This window comes from Platichthys flesus, chromosome 16 (assembly GCF_949316205.1).
Source record: "Platichthys flesus chromosome 16, fPlaFle2.1, whole genome shotgun sequence".
Lineage (NCBI taxonomy): Eukaryota > Metazoa > Chordata > Actinopteri > Pleuronectiformes > Pleuronectidae > Platichthys > Platichthys flesus.
The window spans coordinates 15,823,536-15,837,607 of NC_084960.1; the positions used below are offsets into that span (position 1 = coordinate 15,823,536).

At 40.0% G+C, this 14,072-nt stretch overlaps 2 protein-coding genes across 2 annotated transcripts; one reads left to right on the plus strand and one right to left on the minus strand.

The window, feature by feature from the left end:
* Nucleotides 1–287: 287 nt before the first annotated feature.
* On the plus strand, nucleotides 288–8,680 carry coro1a (coronin, actin binding protein, 1A). The gene is made up of 11 exons (XM_062408360.1): nucleotides 288–440; nucleotides 1,589–1,792; nucleotides 2,820–2,942; nucleotides 3,067–3,196; nucleotides 4,601–4,782; nucleotides 5,427–5,546; nucleotides 6,244–6,348; nucleotides 6,442–6,587; nucleotides 7,506–7,563; nucleotides 7,657–7,872; nucleotides 8,359–8,680. Exons 2-11 carry the CDS (start codon nucleotides 1,595–1,597, stop codon nucleotides 8,449–8,451), a joined length of 1,371 nt encoding a protein of 456 aa, XP_062264344.1. The 5' UTR covers nucleotides 288–440; nucleotides 1,589–1,594; the 3' UTR covers nucleotides 8,452–8,680.
* Nucleotides 8,681–8,722: 42 nt separating this feature from the next.
* Nucleotides 8,723–12,444, minus strand: cldni (claudin i). The gene is made up of 3 exons (XM_062408361.1): nucleotides 12,290–12,444; nucleotides 10,696–10,828; nucleotides 8,723–10,255 (listed from the first exon to the last, which is right to left on the minus strand). The coding sequence occupies exons 2-3, from the start codon at nucleotides 10,825–10,827 to the stop codon at nucleotides 9,752–9,754; spliced, it is 636 nt and encodes a 211-aa protein (XP_062264345.1). The 5' UTR covers nucleotide 10,828; nucleotides 12,290–12,444; the 3' UTR covers nucleotides 8,723–9,751.
* Between the last annotated feature and the right edge of the window lie 1,628 nt (nucleotides 12,445–14,072).

Consider the following 14,072-nt stretch of genomic DNA (forward strand, 5'->3'; position numbering starts at 1 on the left):
TGTCTCGACGTCATGTGTAGTGATCAAAAGCTTTCCTGTCAGATTTAAACTTCCCCTCCGCCCGACACGGTGCATCTCATCAATGCAACACTATCATCTGAAGCTTTTAACCTTTTTATTATCATTCAAATGAAGTCATTCTGACATCAATGTGGCCCCCGAACAATCGTATCTGACTGAACTACAGCGAAGTTGTGTTAGTACAATATTCTGATCTGGTTAAAACTCACTTCAAGTTGCCTCCGGCAGTTTTTCAAAGCCTAAATGTCAGAGGAGACACCTCCCACTTCCACCTTCGTTTGTAACTCTCACTTCCTCCATGTCGTTCTCTGATGTACTTTAACCTACACCATCTACTCTAAGTCCTTATTCTGGTGACAGGGTGTTTGGTGCAGCGCCGGAAGTCCTTCAGCTGTATCGCCCCCCCGCACAACTCCCAGGTAGGCCTGCCACATCTGTCTTACACCTGCAGAGCATCCCTTAACATGTACATCTGTGTGTAATAGATAGATTTATCACATGATTTGAATTTTGTCTTTGTTCCACTCAATCACATGAGTTTCTCCTATTTCTAGTCTAGAGTTGTTTCATACTCTGTTAGAGGGAAGTGTTTTCGATCACAACAGAGAGAGAGACAGTGATAGGGAGAGATTATTTACATGCATTTAGGCTCCTGATAAAATTAGTGCCCACTCTATAAAGGATTATTAAATTAGAGCAGAGCAGCCGGAGAGGTCTTGTGATGCACATGCAGCAAAACTGTTGCAGGCTTCTTCTGATTCCGAGCTTCTAAGATTAGGCGCGGCTGCATGTTTCAGGAAGTAAAATCAACAAATGGAGGTAAAGCAAGACATATTCAGTGTTTTTGATTGGCAGCTCTGTTGCTCGATAATGCACGGTTTGTTCATTTCGCAGCAGGTATAGCGATTAAAATGCTTAAAGGATTTGATCTCGTAACTCATTCAAGTTTCGATTCCTGCTTTGATGAAGGGTTCATTCATTCTGCGGAATGTGTTTCTAGGTGCAGGTTGAAATGACATATTTTTAAGTGTGTAAGCCTGTGACAGCAAAGAGGTAGGTGGATGAGTTCATGAATTCAGAAGGGCTCGTGGTTTTGCTCAATCTGAAGGATGTGGTTTAACTGTCGCCTTGGGAGAATTGATCTGCCAATTTTAAGCACACAGCATGTGCAAGTCAACTTTAGAAAAACAACATTTGCATTGTACGTGTCGTCTGCACACTGCTGTCTTATATTCTTGTGTTCGGCATATGCACAATTATTTACGCAGTCTAGAGCAGGAGAGAGGGCCAGTTTCAGACAGACGAGAGGAAGGAGTTGTGAAAGCTGCTTCTTCCTCTTTTTTTTTTATCTGGCGTGTATTTGAACTGTGTCGTCAGCTTTTTGAGTGTCAGTTTATTTCCACATTAATTCATAGATAATAACAGGTACGTGACATTGGTCGAACTTCTACTGGTCACTGTTTTCATTCACATGCATAGGACAACGGTTGACTCCAGCTGGCCCTGAAACACAGACAGCTCTTTTCCTTTTTGATCTTCTTCTCATGTTGCTCTCTATGTGTCTCAGTCCACCATGTCCAGGAAGGTTGTGAGGAGCAGTAAGTTCCGTCACGTCTTTGGCCAGGCTCTGAAAGCCGACCAATGCTACGATGACATCCGAATCTCCCAGATGACCTGGGACAGCGGCTTCTGCTCCGTTAACCCCAAGTTTGTCGCCATGATCGTGGACGCGAGCGGCGGAGGATCCTTCATCGTTCTGCCCTTGAACAAGGTATAGGTTCACAATGCACATCCATGCTCACATTGGCACAAAGAAGAAAACCATCTCTGATTCCTCATAGCACTTCTTTTTTTTTTTACTCACACTTATAACTACTTTTGATCGTTTCAGATGCAGGGTGGTGTGATGTTTTTTTTTTCTAACACCATGGCCAGGTTTTTAAAATTTGAATATTGCCAGTCACCGTCACACATAGAGCTGAATAAGGAAGTTTAGTAGCGACATTGACTCTTGCTACACGTCACTCGCTCTGCTGCTGAGAAGTTTTCACCATATTAGGAGTTTGTTGTCAGTTCAGTCAAGGCAGGATGTGGCATCATCACGGTTTCTCTGCAGTTCTCTTATGGAGCACGTTGGGCGCTCTGCAACTTCTGTCTTCCGTTTTTTATGCTTCGAAAGAAAGCGGAGACTGAGCCTCAAACCTTGTGACCTTGTCAAGGGTCAGGAATGTCACGATGTGAGGCTTGTGAAGGTTTTAGGTCTCTGCAGGTATTAGAAAATCCTAAAATAAAGATCTTAAATTTGATTAAGAAATCTTACATTTCATTTACATAAATCTTAAATATTTCTCTTCCCTGCTTAAGGTAATAATGAGGATATGAATATACATATTTGTATTTTATTTGGGCTGTTATGAGTTATTACATAAGTATAAACTAAAAGAAAAGATTATTTTTATAAAAGCTCCACCCTAAGACCAGCTACAAACACTGCTGCTGCTGCCAGGAAGCTCATCAACGTCTAACAAATGTTTATTTTGAAATTTGTGATACATCATCAGTTATATACTCCTGGGAAGTGCTGACCAAATGTTATACATTAATAAATAATTCTAGGTGTTGTTTTCTAAATCAGCTGACTATCAACCTCCTGTAGATGTGTGCAGTTTCTCTGCTTCATCCAACCGATGATTTCTTTCTTTGTACTGCTTGGTAGCTGCCTCGTTGGTGATTGTTGTATGTTTTGTGTTTTATTTATGTCGTATTCAACATCTTTCTTGCTGTTCCTCTCTCTGCAGACGGGGCGTATCGACATGTCTTACCCCACTGTGTGCGGCCACACAGGTCCCGTCCTGGACATCGAGTTTTGTCCACACAATGACAACATCATCGCCAGCGGCTCCGAGGACTGCAGCGTCATGGTAAAGCTTCACAATGTGTCAACAGCAAACATGAATGTATCTTTTGATGTATTTCCAGTGCATGGCATGGCACATTCTGGTGATGTTCCGCGATTCATGCCCAAATATCTTTGTGAACAAATAGATCTGGGAGATCCCGGATGGCGGGCTGACATCCTCTCTCACAGAGCCCGTGGTGAAGTTGGAAGGCCACTCCAAACGTGTTGGCATCCTGAGCTGGCACCCTACTGCCCACAATGTGCTGATGAGTGCAGGTATTACCCACGATTCATCCTCACAAACACGCGAAAGACACATTCACGCTGAGCTCCTGTGCAGAAATGTAACCGGTACAATAGAGGAACCAGGGAGGGATAAAAATATGAAAGCTCACAGATGTTCTGTTGAACGCGACTCGCACCTTCGTGGAACAGGAAGTTCTAACAGCCTCCACCCACAGTCTTCATTCTGAGAAACGATCAGCCCTCGTTTTGACACTGGTTTGACTTTGAACCGTTCAGTGTGTGTGTTAGACCGTGAACTCATGCAGATATAATACTACAGTAACAGCTGAGGGCTGCAGGTACAGATAAACATACAATGAAACAATAACCACAGAATTTGGTGATCAGGGCCAGAGTAGGATTATCTCATCATCATGTATTTCTACTGAAATTAAAATATAGACCGAATAAAAAGATGGACAACGCGCCTCCTCTTCCACCCACGACCCAGAAATAATACCTAAAAACCCCGGATATCAACGCTGCCATCTTACGCATTTGAAGCCAGACTCTGTGCAGTAGTGATCGGGGAATGGAGCAGTGGTAGCGCGGTTTTACCGAAACACAGACTCAACCAATCATGAGTCAGTGTGAGCTGTCAATCATGATGTTTCACCTCATTTTTTATGGCATCAAATAACTAATCAAAACTAAATTTACTGTAAGATGCACACTTGAAAAAACATTAGTGGGATAAGAACTACCTGAAATGACAGAAACCAACTGATTATTTTGAGTTTGGCTGATGTCTCATTCACTAACCTAGAAGAGGTGGGTTTTCTGACCTACACTGCAGCCAGCCAGCAGGTGGCGATCAAAATGTTTTGGCCTCACTCTTGGGGAGCATCATGTCATCCATCTTTGTGCAAAGTCTATATAGTACAAAGTAAATATGAAATTATATTCATTTAGCTTTCTCTTACTGCTGTTCACACACAAACATTTGATTAGTTAGGTCTGCGATAAAGCTTTTATGTTTTCATGTCAAGGGATTTGTTGCACAGTCAAGATTTAATTAGATCTGTTCATTGTGCTTGTTTCTTTTTTCCCTAGTGATCGAAGCAAACAATTATCTATAAATATAAAAGGCTCATTCTAGGGTTAAGAAAACAACAATTATACAATTTAGATGAAGCACACTAGTGAATCAAATCTAGGATTATTTTTATATTCAGCATCTGCCAATAGATCCCTTTCAACTAAATCTTACACACTGAACCTTTAAGGAAATGGAGTGTGATGAGTTTACTCAGCTTGCTCCAGGTTGAATTGTGTCTGTTAGTGAAAGATAAGGCAGAACATGAGCTGAACGGAGTCTGAATTTGACTTATACTGTGTTTATAGTTTATAGTATACTTGCCCATCTCTCCATTTGCCACCGTTGTGTCCATGCAGGCTGTGATAACGTGGTGATCCTCTGGAATGTGGCTCGTGGGGAGGCGGTGGTGAGGATCGACACCGTCCACCCAGACCTCATCTACAGCGCCAGCTGGAACAGGGACGGCTCCATGATCCTCACCACCTGCAAGGACAAGACCATGCGGGTGCTGGACCCACGCAAGGGCACCGTCCTCTTTGTAGGTTTACTGCCGAGCATCTGTAACGACATTTAACTGTCATCATGATCATGGCAGAAAGCCTAAAAGATCACATAATAATGAAATTCACCATTACCAATCATTGATCTTTTATTGTCTGATGATTAAAGAAAACTGATTATCAAATTTGTATAACTGGAAAGCAGCTAATGATTGGATGGTTGACATTTTTTCTGTAAAGATGTTTAATTACTGATTTTCTTTCTATTAATGTTTCAGTTGACGTAATAATATGACACTTCTTGTTTTAGTAACATTTTTGAGTATATATTGTGAATCAGTTCATTAGATGGTCTATTATAAACAAAAACGCCATTGGGATATAAGAATCACTGTGTTGCTGCCCCTAATGGGGTTGACCCTCTGCCTCTCTGCACGTGAACATTTTAAGCACTTTGATTTCTGTGTAAAACCTGAATTTTGAGTATGAAACTGAATATTTCAATATATATTTAATATTGTTTTTGTCCTAAAATTTACTGCATAAGAAATCATTTCCATCATTTATTTTTGTTTGACAGTTTGTTTCATAAAAGTCATGATAATAGAATTACAGCAGTTGTCAGGGCCCATATAGAAACATTGAGTGGTGGTGAATTGGACTGTGCCTCTCACATCAACAGGAGAAGGAGAAGGCTCATGAGGGCTCCAGGCCGATCAGGGGAGTGTTCGTGTCCAACGGCAAGATCCTCACCACAGGCTTCAGTCGTGTGAGTGAGAGGCAGGTGGCGCTGTGGGATCCGGTGAGTGACAAAAATCTAAATCTCAGCATTTAACAAAAACACATTAATTCTCAAAATAAATCACGTGGTTAGTATAAATGTGAGATTTGGTTTAACTTTTGTTGAATTTTGAATAGATCGATTAGAATAGTCATGCTCCCGTGACTACAGTGACCTTATGGGGGTCAACTTTTTCAAAGTCTTGAAGGGAGATCCACAGTCTCAGACTTAAAAAGACCATGCTCCAGAGCATTATCACCTGTCAGCAATTAGAAAACATTATTGTGAGACATTGTTTATTAAAAGGTGTTAGGGATATGTTTCCCACTTGAAGTCTACCCTCAGTGTTTGTGTGCTTTTGACTAAATCTGGTTCATACCTTCACTTCATAAATTCAGCACGCACATTATCAAAGTAACGAATGCTTTTTAGATCAGACTTTCAATTATAGCTATGGTGAGGAAATCTCTCCAGTTGTACTTTGTGGTGCATTCAGACTGATAATTATTTGTCTCGGCACTTACTTATTATATTGACAACATCTCTGTTTCACAATAGCCTCATTACAGCATTAAGGGCGGTGTTGCTCAGCAATAACCCACATCATTAAATCCTTGGCTTACCTGCAGACTGTCCGGGCCTTACTTGTTTTTATATGGGATATTGCATTTATTGTAATGTGATTACTTATTCTGTGTATGTGAATGTCTTTTCACAGAAGAACTTCGGCGAGGCGCTGACCCTGCAGGAGCTGGACACCAGCAGCGGTGTCCTTATGCCTTACTTTGACCCGGACACTGGCATAGTCTACCTCTGTGGCAAGGTTAGCTTTACATGAAGAAATGAGGTTGCCACTCTGCGGCTGTCTCACCCACAAGTACAAACGGCTGACTTGTTTGTCATGTCTCCATCACAGGGGGACAGCAGCATCCGGTACTTTGAGGTGACGGACGAGGCTCCTTACGTTCACTACCTCTCCATGTACAGCAGCAAGGAGAGCCAGAAGGGGATGGGGTACATGGCCAAGAGAGGCCTGGAGGTCAACAAATGTGAAATTGCCAGGTTTGTCTATAAAACCAAAAGTAACAATTTGTGTTTCAGTTAGCTGATGCAAACTGAAATATCCCAACATTAACTGCATGTGCTGTCACAAGATCATGTACTATGATTGTGGTCAGGCCACACCCCTCCCAAGGCAGATTTGGTGATCCTTAACATTTGAACCAGCACCTTAAATTGGCCAATTTCTATGGTTTATGACCTGCAAAACAAATCAGGCAAACCCAGACATTTAATACTAATGAAACTAATTTGAGTGATTAGCTCAATTAAGAAGTTTTACAAGTGGTTTTACTCTTAAAATAAGTAAAACATTCTGTCTGCTGGAATCATTTGCATATCATCGTTATATCTTGTTACTATTGTTTCCCATTAATTATCTAGATTAATTATTCTAATTTGTCCTGCCACAGTTTCATAAAGAACTAAAAATAACTAAAACAGATCTCTAACTTTACATTTTTGGCTCCATTGCTTCACAGTGCAGCACCATTTGCCATATGCTCGTTTGTGCTAGCGTCCATAAAGTTGTTACCGTCCACACAGACAGTCAGACCTCATAGTTTCAGCTGCACATGCTCAAGTGGCATGCAAAGCCTGTCCTCTCTCTTACGCACAGACTTGTCTTTTTTCTCTTTAGTCTGAGGACCTGTCAATTGGAATCTGTAACGCCTAAGAGTGATGTTTGTGCACATATACAGACACTGATCTTACAATTTTAAATTTGCTTAATGATAGTTAAAGTTAGATATATTTTTATTTAAATTAGATTTCTGTTCAAATGGAAAAGATGCTTCTTGAAATTCCCTTTCTGTATTGAAAGCATTGCTGTGCAGTCTCTCAGTCTACTGCTTTGCATGAGTGTAGACTCTTAGTCTGAGTTGTGAAGAAGCTGATTTGAACAAATAATTCCTCCTTCAGGTTCTACAAACTCCATGACAGGAAGTGTGAGCCCATAGTGATGACAGTACCACGCAAGGTAACGTTTTTAATCAAGCGTTAGCCAAGCAAAGTTAGTCCAGATTCATTTCAGCATGTTTTTGGTCTGACCCTGTCGTCTCCACCTGCGCAGTCTGACCTGTTCCAGGAGGATCTGTACCCGAACACCATCGGCCCTGAGCCCTCGGTCGAAGCTGACGAGTGGTTTCAAGGCAAGAATGCCCAGCCCATTCTGATATCCCTAAAGGACGGGTTCGTAGCAACCACCAAGGCCAAGGAGTTCAAAGTTCACAAGACTCTCCTGAAGACCACGGTTGCTTCTGCTGGGGGTCCACCAGAAAACAGCGGGGTGAGACTTTCAAAACCATACACCATCTTATTATTAGGGTCAAACTGTTATCTGAAATTCTACATAAATTATCCACTAAAATTTAAATAAAACATAAAATGTATTGCATTTTTACTGATTTAAGAATTTTAAATGTATTAAGTATTTCTATATAGTTGTTCAATCTGTCCAAATTAAGTCTTTGTTTTCTTATTTAAGAATAGTGGGAACTATTTTTAAGTATAATGGTTACTTTTACTTACCTCCATTCTTTAGTACTGATAATAATTCTGTTGTGAATGCAGAACATTTTCACCTTCACCAAGGTGGATTATGTTTTCATTGTAGTTTGTGATCAGAATTATCGTTGCGTTTATTGAACTTCATCCAATAACGATTAGCAGTAAATGTTTTCAGTGCTGTTTTCAATAGCTGGATATTTCAATGTTGTCTACTTTTATGTGCCTAATGAGTCTCCATCACATCCTAACACTGTCTGTTTCTCAGGAGGTCCAGTCCTTGAGGAAGGAGGTGAAGGACCTCACTGCAGCGCTAGAGGAGCTGACCCAGCGTGTGAGCGAGCTGGAGAGCAAGCAGTAAACTAGAGAACTAAATCAAGACACAAGCAGATGAACAAACAACGCGAGGGAAAGAATGGTTGCTACCTTCTGATCCTTGTGACACAAAGGGAGAGATCAGGGCAAGAGATGTTATTTGACGTCCATTTTTAGTCCTTGAAGCTTGAATTTGTTTATTTGGTTTAATTGTTTTTTTTCCTTTTTTAATATATGCATTTAGTTGGAAATAAAATCTGTATTTCGATGATTTATTTTTGCCTTTTTCTTTTCAAAACAAACACACAACACACCTATTTGAATGAGGCAGACTTTTAATCACACTTACATTCTTACAAAACAAAGGGCGCAATAACAATTGTTTCAAAAAAAGTTATGAAATATCACAAGACAGTTTGAGAATGTGTGTCGTCAAAGAAGTGCACGCAGGTGCTCCCTGAAACCTCCTTAGGTGCTTTTGGTTAAAAACTATTTTAACAGCTCATTAAAACATTATTAAGGACAATCACAGGAGGGGAAAGGTTGAGAAACAAGATCATGTTTTATTCTCACAAACACATTTTCATCATCTCTTGAAGGTTTAATTTCCACTTGTTGGGTTCATTTCGAGACAATTGGGAATTAAGAAAAGGAGAATATTGTATATTTCAAAGCAGTAAGCCAAACACATTTTTAATTCTATGATCACAAAGTATAGTGTTTCATTTATAATCTATGGCCTGTAAAGTATTTGTCTTCCAGTTAAAAAGTTTAAGCGTAACCCAGCACCTAACAATAAAACAGCTTTAAAGGTTCAGTGTGTAGGATTTTGTGACATCTAGTGGTGAGGTTGCATTTTGCCGCTACATGAAAGAGAACCTGTTGAAGCCTACAGTTATCATAACAACTCATAACAACTCAAAAGGTGTTTAGTTTGTCCAGTCTGAACTACTGCACAAAACATGGCAGCCTCCATAGAGAGGACCCTCTACTGATGTTAATATAAATTATTAAAAATAAGGGGCCCATTCAAGTATAAAGAAAACAATAATTTTTTCGATTTAAATGAAACACACCAGTGAAAATATCAAGTATTATTTTATATGAAATGTCTACCAATAGAAACCCTTTCACCTAAATCTTACACACTGGACATTAAAACTAAAATTACACATTTTAATATAAAGACAATAAACTGGAGCCAGTTATTATCAGAATTCAGTATATTTACAAATTTACTCTGTTTTTTCTCCCCTGGTGTCGTCTACTTTGCTCCTTCCCAGTTTGTCTCCACCTAAATCCCCCTCCCATCCTTTCTCTCAGACTCCAGTCCCTTTCATTAGGCCCTACACATAGTTTTTGTTAGGGGCTGTGGCACTGTTGCTGTAGTACTTGGCCGTTCCCCCTGAACCACCTGATTTGGGCCTGCTGAAGCAGCACAGGAGACCTCCAGCCAGGAGGAGCAGAACGCCGGCCCCCCAACCCACAAAGATGCACGCCCCCAGCTCCATATTTGGAGAGCCGGTCGACATGGGATTGTAGAATTCTCGCACAGTGACGTGTGCGGACCAGCTGACGGGGATGATCACCAGGAGACCGGCCAGCATCAGACCCACCCCGGCCACCATGCTCATCTTGGGCTTAACCTCTTCGTTCTCGACGCAGGTGGTGAAGTCGGCGCCACAGAACAGGATGAGGAGGCTGAGGAAGCTGACCATGCATGCGATGATGGTCAGGGCACGGGCGGCTTGCAGGTCAGAGGGCAACACCAGCATGGATTCAAAGTTCTTGCACTGCTGCTGGCCCGTGCTCTGCACCACACAGGTCATCCACAGGCCCTGCTGAGAACTCTGCTCACACAAACACACAGAAAGAGATCAGTCTCGTCATGTCCAGTTGTTAAATGTAACTCGTGTTAAACTCCATTTCCATTTTATGAGAGATTTTTACCTCTACTCGGTTGAGAAGGACATCACTTTCTTACTCCACTTTATTTATATTACTGTTTTAGTTTAATAATCTGACTAACAAAAAATATAATGAGCTTATAAATATGATGAACTGTTATAATTAAACCACCCAACAGTACATTGAATAATAATAACAATACAATAGTGGGGGAAATTGGAAACATCCACCAGAAATGTTAAACTCTATCATGTTGGGAAATTTCCCTATAAAAGACGTGATGGCAGGTTTCACTGCTGCGATTTCAGAAAAACATTAAGTGTGATGTATTTTTTCCCAATCATTAAGATTCATATCATGTTGTTGTTGAAGTTGTATTTACCTGTGCCGTCACAATGTTGGATCCTGTGAAAGAGGTGATCTTCCACTGAGGGAGAGCGCAGCACACGATGATCCCGATCAGGCCGAGGAGCCCGAGGGCCACACACACAATATGAACTCCGACAGATCCCATCCTGGAAAAGACAAGCGAAAAGATACAAATTGGGGCTGTTGTCTCAGGCCTACTCAATAGGTAATTCAAATTGTCTTTGTGCTCCCATCAGGCATCTGAGGAGGGTGGATCCCTTTAAATCCAAAAAAGAGATGTGTTTTGGTTTGTTTCTGTCCATAAAAGTGAAATAATGATGAATATATCAAAAGTATAAAATCCTTAGAATCACTTCATGCTTTTATTTTATGCTCCTTCCAGTGCGCCCTCTTATTGTTACAGAGGAGTAGTTGTTGAATGTCTTCCACTGATCCAGGATGTAAGAGTTATTTATCTTTTGTTACTGTAGCATGGCGTGTGTGTGTGTGTGTGATCACATAGCTGAACACACACAACCACTCCTCAGACAGAAAGCTGTTCCCTCCACCAAGCCTATGGATAATGTCACTTAGGGCTATATTTTTTGAGACACACTCATGTCCCGACAGGCCTTCGCCTCCTGAATCTCCGCCCAGGACCTGCTTATCCACTCCCTCACATCTCCTCACTTCCAAAACCTCGGCCTCACTCATTTATTAACGGTCACTTTACGATTAATCTTCATACAAATAATGAAGCAAAGGGAGCTCGAAGTCAATCTGAGGAAAAGAAGACTTCTCTGCATTAAAGTGATGCAGTGCGATAACCTGAACTTTAATTAAATGTTTAATTTGTTTAATTGCAGGTGCTTTAGGTTGATATACGCCGCATTTTGATGTCTGTAAATTAAAAACCAAGATAAAGAAATCACCGATTAATAAGGAGAATCTGAATTTAGAATTTGAGTAAACGAAAAAAAGGGAAAACACAAATCCCTTTCTTTTGTTCTCCGCCAACAGAGTTAACACATCATCCTTTTCCACACAACCTTTTTGTTTCTTTTTAGAAATCAACAAATGCACACTAAGCTATTATCTATTACTATTAAATCTAGTCTCCTAATGTGAAATATCAAAGAGGAGCTCTTAACCCAGACACGGCAGGGACAGCAGGGCCACCTCTGCTGGAATTAGGCCGGGACAAAAATATCTTACTTCCAAGCATATGTGACCCACCCCACATCTCAAACTTCCAGAGCAGATTAAACACTGGAGACTAATCTGATGTGGGTCAGTGGAATTAAAATCAGATGGTGTTTTACTGTCCCTCATAGATCTGCAATTTCATCCTAAAAGGGTAACCGTTGTAACATTATCATTAGACGGTGTGATCACAACGTCCCTTCACACAGGGGACACAGACAAAAAGGGTGTCTCGGTTTAAAATGAAAGCCTTGAATATGTTTTTCCATTTTCAGCTGTTAATTTGAATTCTTTTTTCATCATTTTTTGCCGGCGCACATAAAAAGATATTAAACTAATCCTCAAACAATCCTCTCATCCTCGCTCACTTCAAGCTATTGCAGACTCAGAGTTCACGCTGAATAAAGGAATTAAGTGATGCTTACCTTTTATCCTGCGTCCTCCGAACCTGATGTGAAAACTTGAAAAAATTCGGATGAAGTTTTTTTTTTTGGTGGTTCTGTTTCTCTTTCTGCCTGTGCGTTGTTTTGCAGATGCTGTTTTCTGATGTACAAGGGTCGTGTGTAATAAGATGGGGTATTTGTAGAGGAATGTAAGGTGTAGGGTGGGGCTGAGATTCAGATGGAGGGGAGGACCTCACGACCAGACTGGACTTGTCTTGTGTGTTTGTTTCCCTCTCTTTTTTCCACCTTAGTCCTGGCAACAGCTCAGAGGGATAAGCACAGTGTTTCTATGGGGACTGTTTTTTTTTAAGGTGTGATGTTTTAGTATATCCGTTTCTTTTGGTGAAAATTCATAAAAAACACTCAGAGACAGTGTTGTGATTGCACGAATGATGATGACGATTACGAGTGAATCATTCCAGTTGTATCCATCACGAGTTGCCAGAGAAAGAAAAAATGAGTCATCTGTTTTTTTCTTCCTGCCGTCTAAACAATAAATACCACCTGGGATTCTGTACCTGGACCCCCCCCCCCCCACACACACACACACCTACAAACATGTGTCGAAACCTGCGATGACGAATGTGAAGCGACTGGATTTAGGAAACCGAGACTGAGTGGGCGTAGGATTTTGCGTAACATTACAAGCAGAGTCTTTGTAGATCACGGGATGTGGAAAAATGAGGAAAAGGAAATCTATGGAGCCTCTATGAAAAGTCAGACAGGGACACATGCAGTGAATAACAAACGTGCTAATTATGATTTTCTCTCTGAAGAGAAATCATATGTTTAGAATAACACAAACTGAATATATGAAAAAAATTTGCATTTATTGTATTGTATTATAACAGATGCTGCTCACAAACTGCACTTTTAAATACCGAATAAAACATAAATATATAGTATTCACTATTAAAAAAAAAAAAATTCAGTCAGAATGAATGAGCTATTTATGCTAGTATTTTTATAATCTTACCCCACTTAGTAAATCAAGTATTATTATTATTATTATTATTAGTAGTAGTAGTATTAGTATTATTAGTATTATTATTATTAGTAGTAGTAGTATTACCACTCCTAGTGGTAGTATTGCTGTCATTAATATTAACATTATTAAACTTCCCAAATAAATAAAGTAACTTTATTATTAATAAATAACAGGATACAAGTTTCAGCAAACTCAATAAATAAATCTATCAAATATTTACAAGTTTCTTACACTGCACTGTTAATTTCATCCTTTTTTTTCCTATATTATTTATGACTTATTTATTCACAATGTAATTATTTTTATATCATATATTACAAGACTGGATGGTTATTATTACCCAATTTAAGTATTTATATGTTTTAATACTGTGGTCAGTTAAGTTTGAAATAAGGCTTATATGATGATAAAACTATTGGTAATAATCAAGTAAATGTTTTGGGAAAATGATAGTAAACTGAAATGGCAAACGTATAAAATGCTGTAAGTTACTAATCCCAGGGTTCCCTGTGATGTCAGCTGAGTACTGTGCATGTTTTGCTAATTACTAGAAAGAACAAAACTCTGCTCTTTATATATTTATGACTAGTACAGGATTGATTGAATGGCTCTTTTAATTGTTTTTAAAAGTTTTACCCGGCTCGGGACCCTATCTGAGTTCCACTGCCCCCCTCCAACCCACAGATCCCTTTCGATCCTCAGACCTATTCAGTGCTCACCCTCTGTTGTGACATATAAACTCAAGACCCACCTGTTCTCTCTTTTGATTGCCCTTGA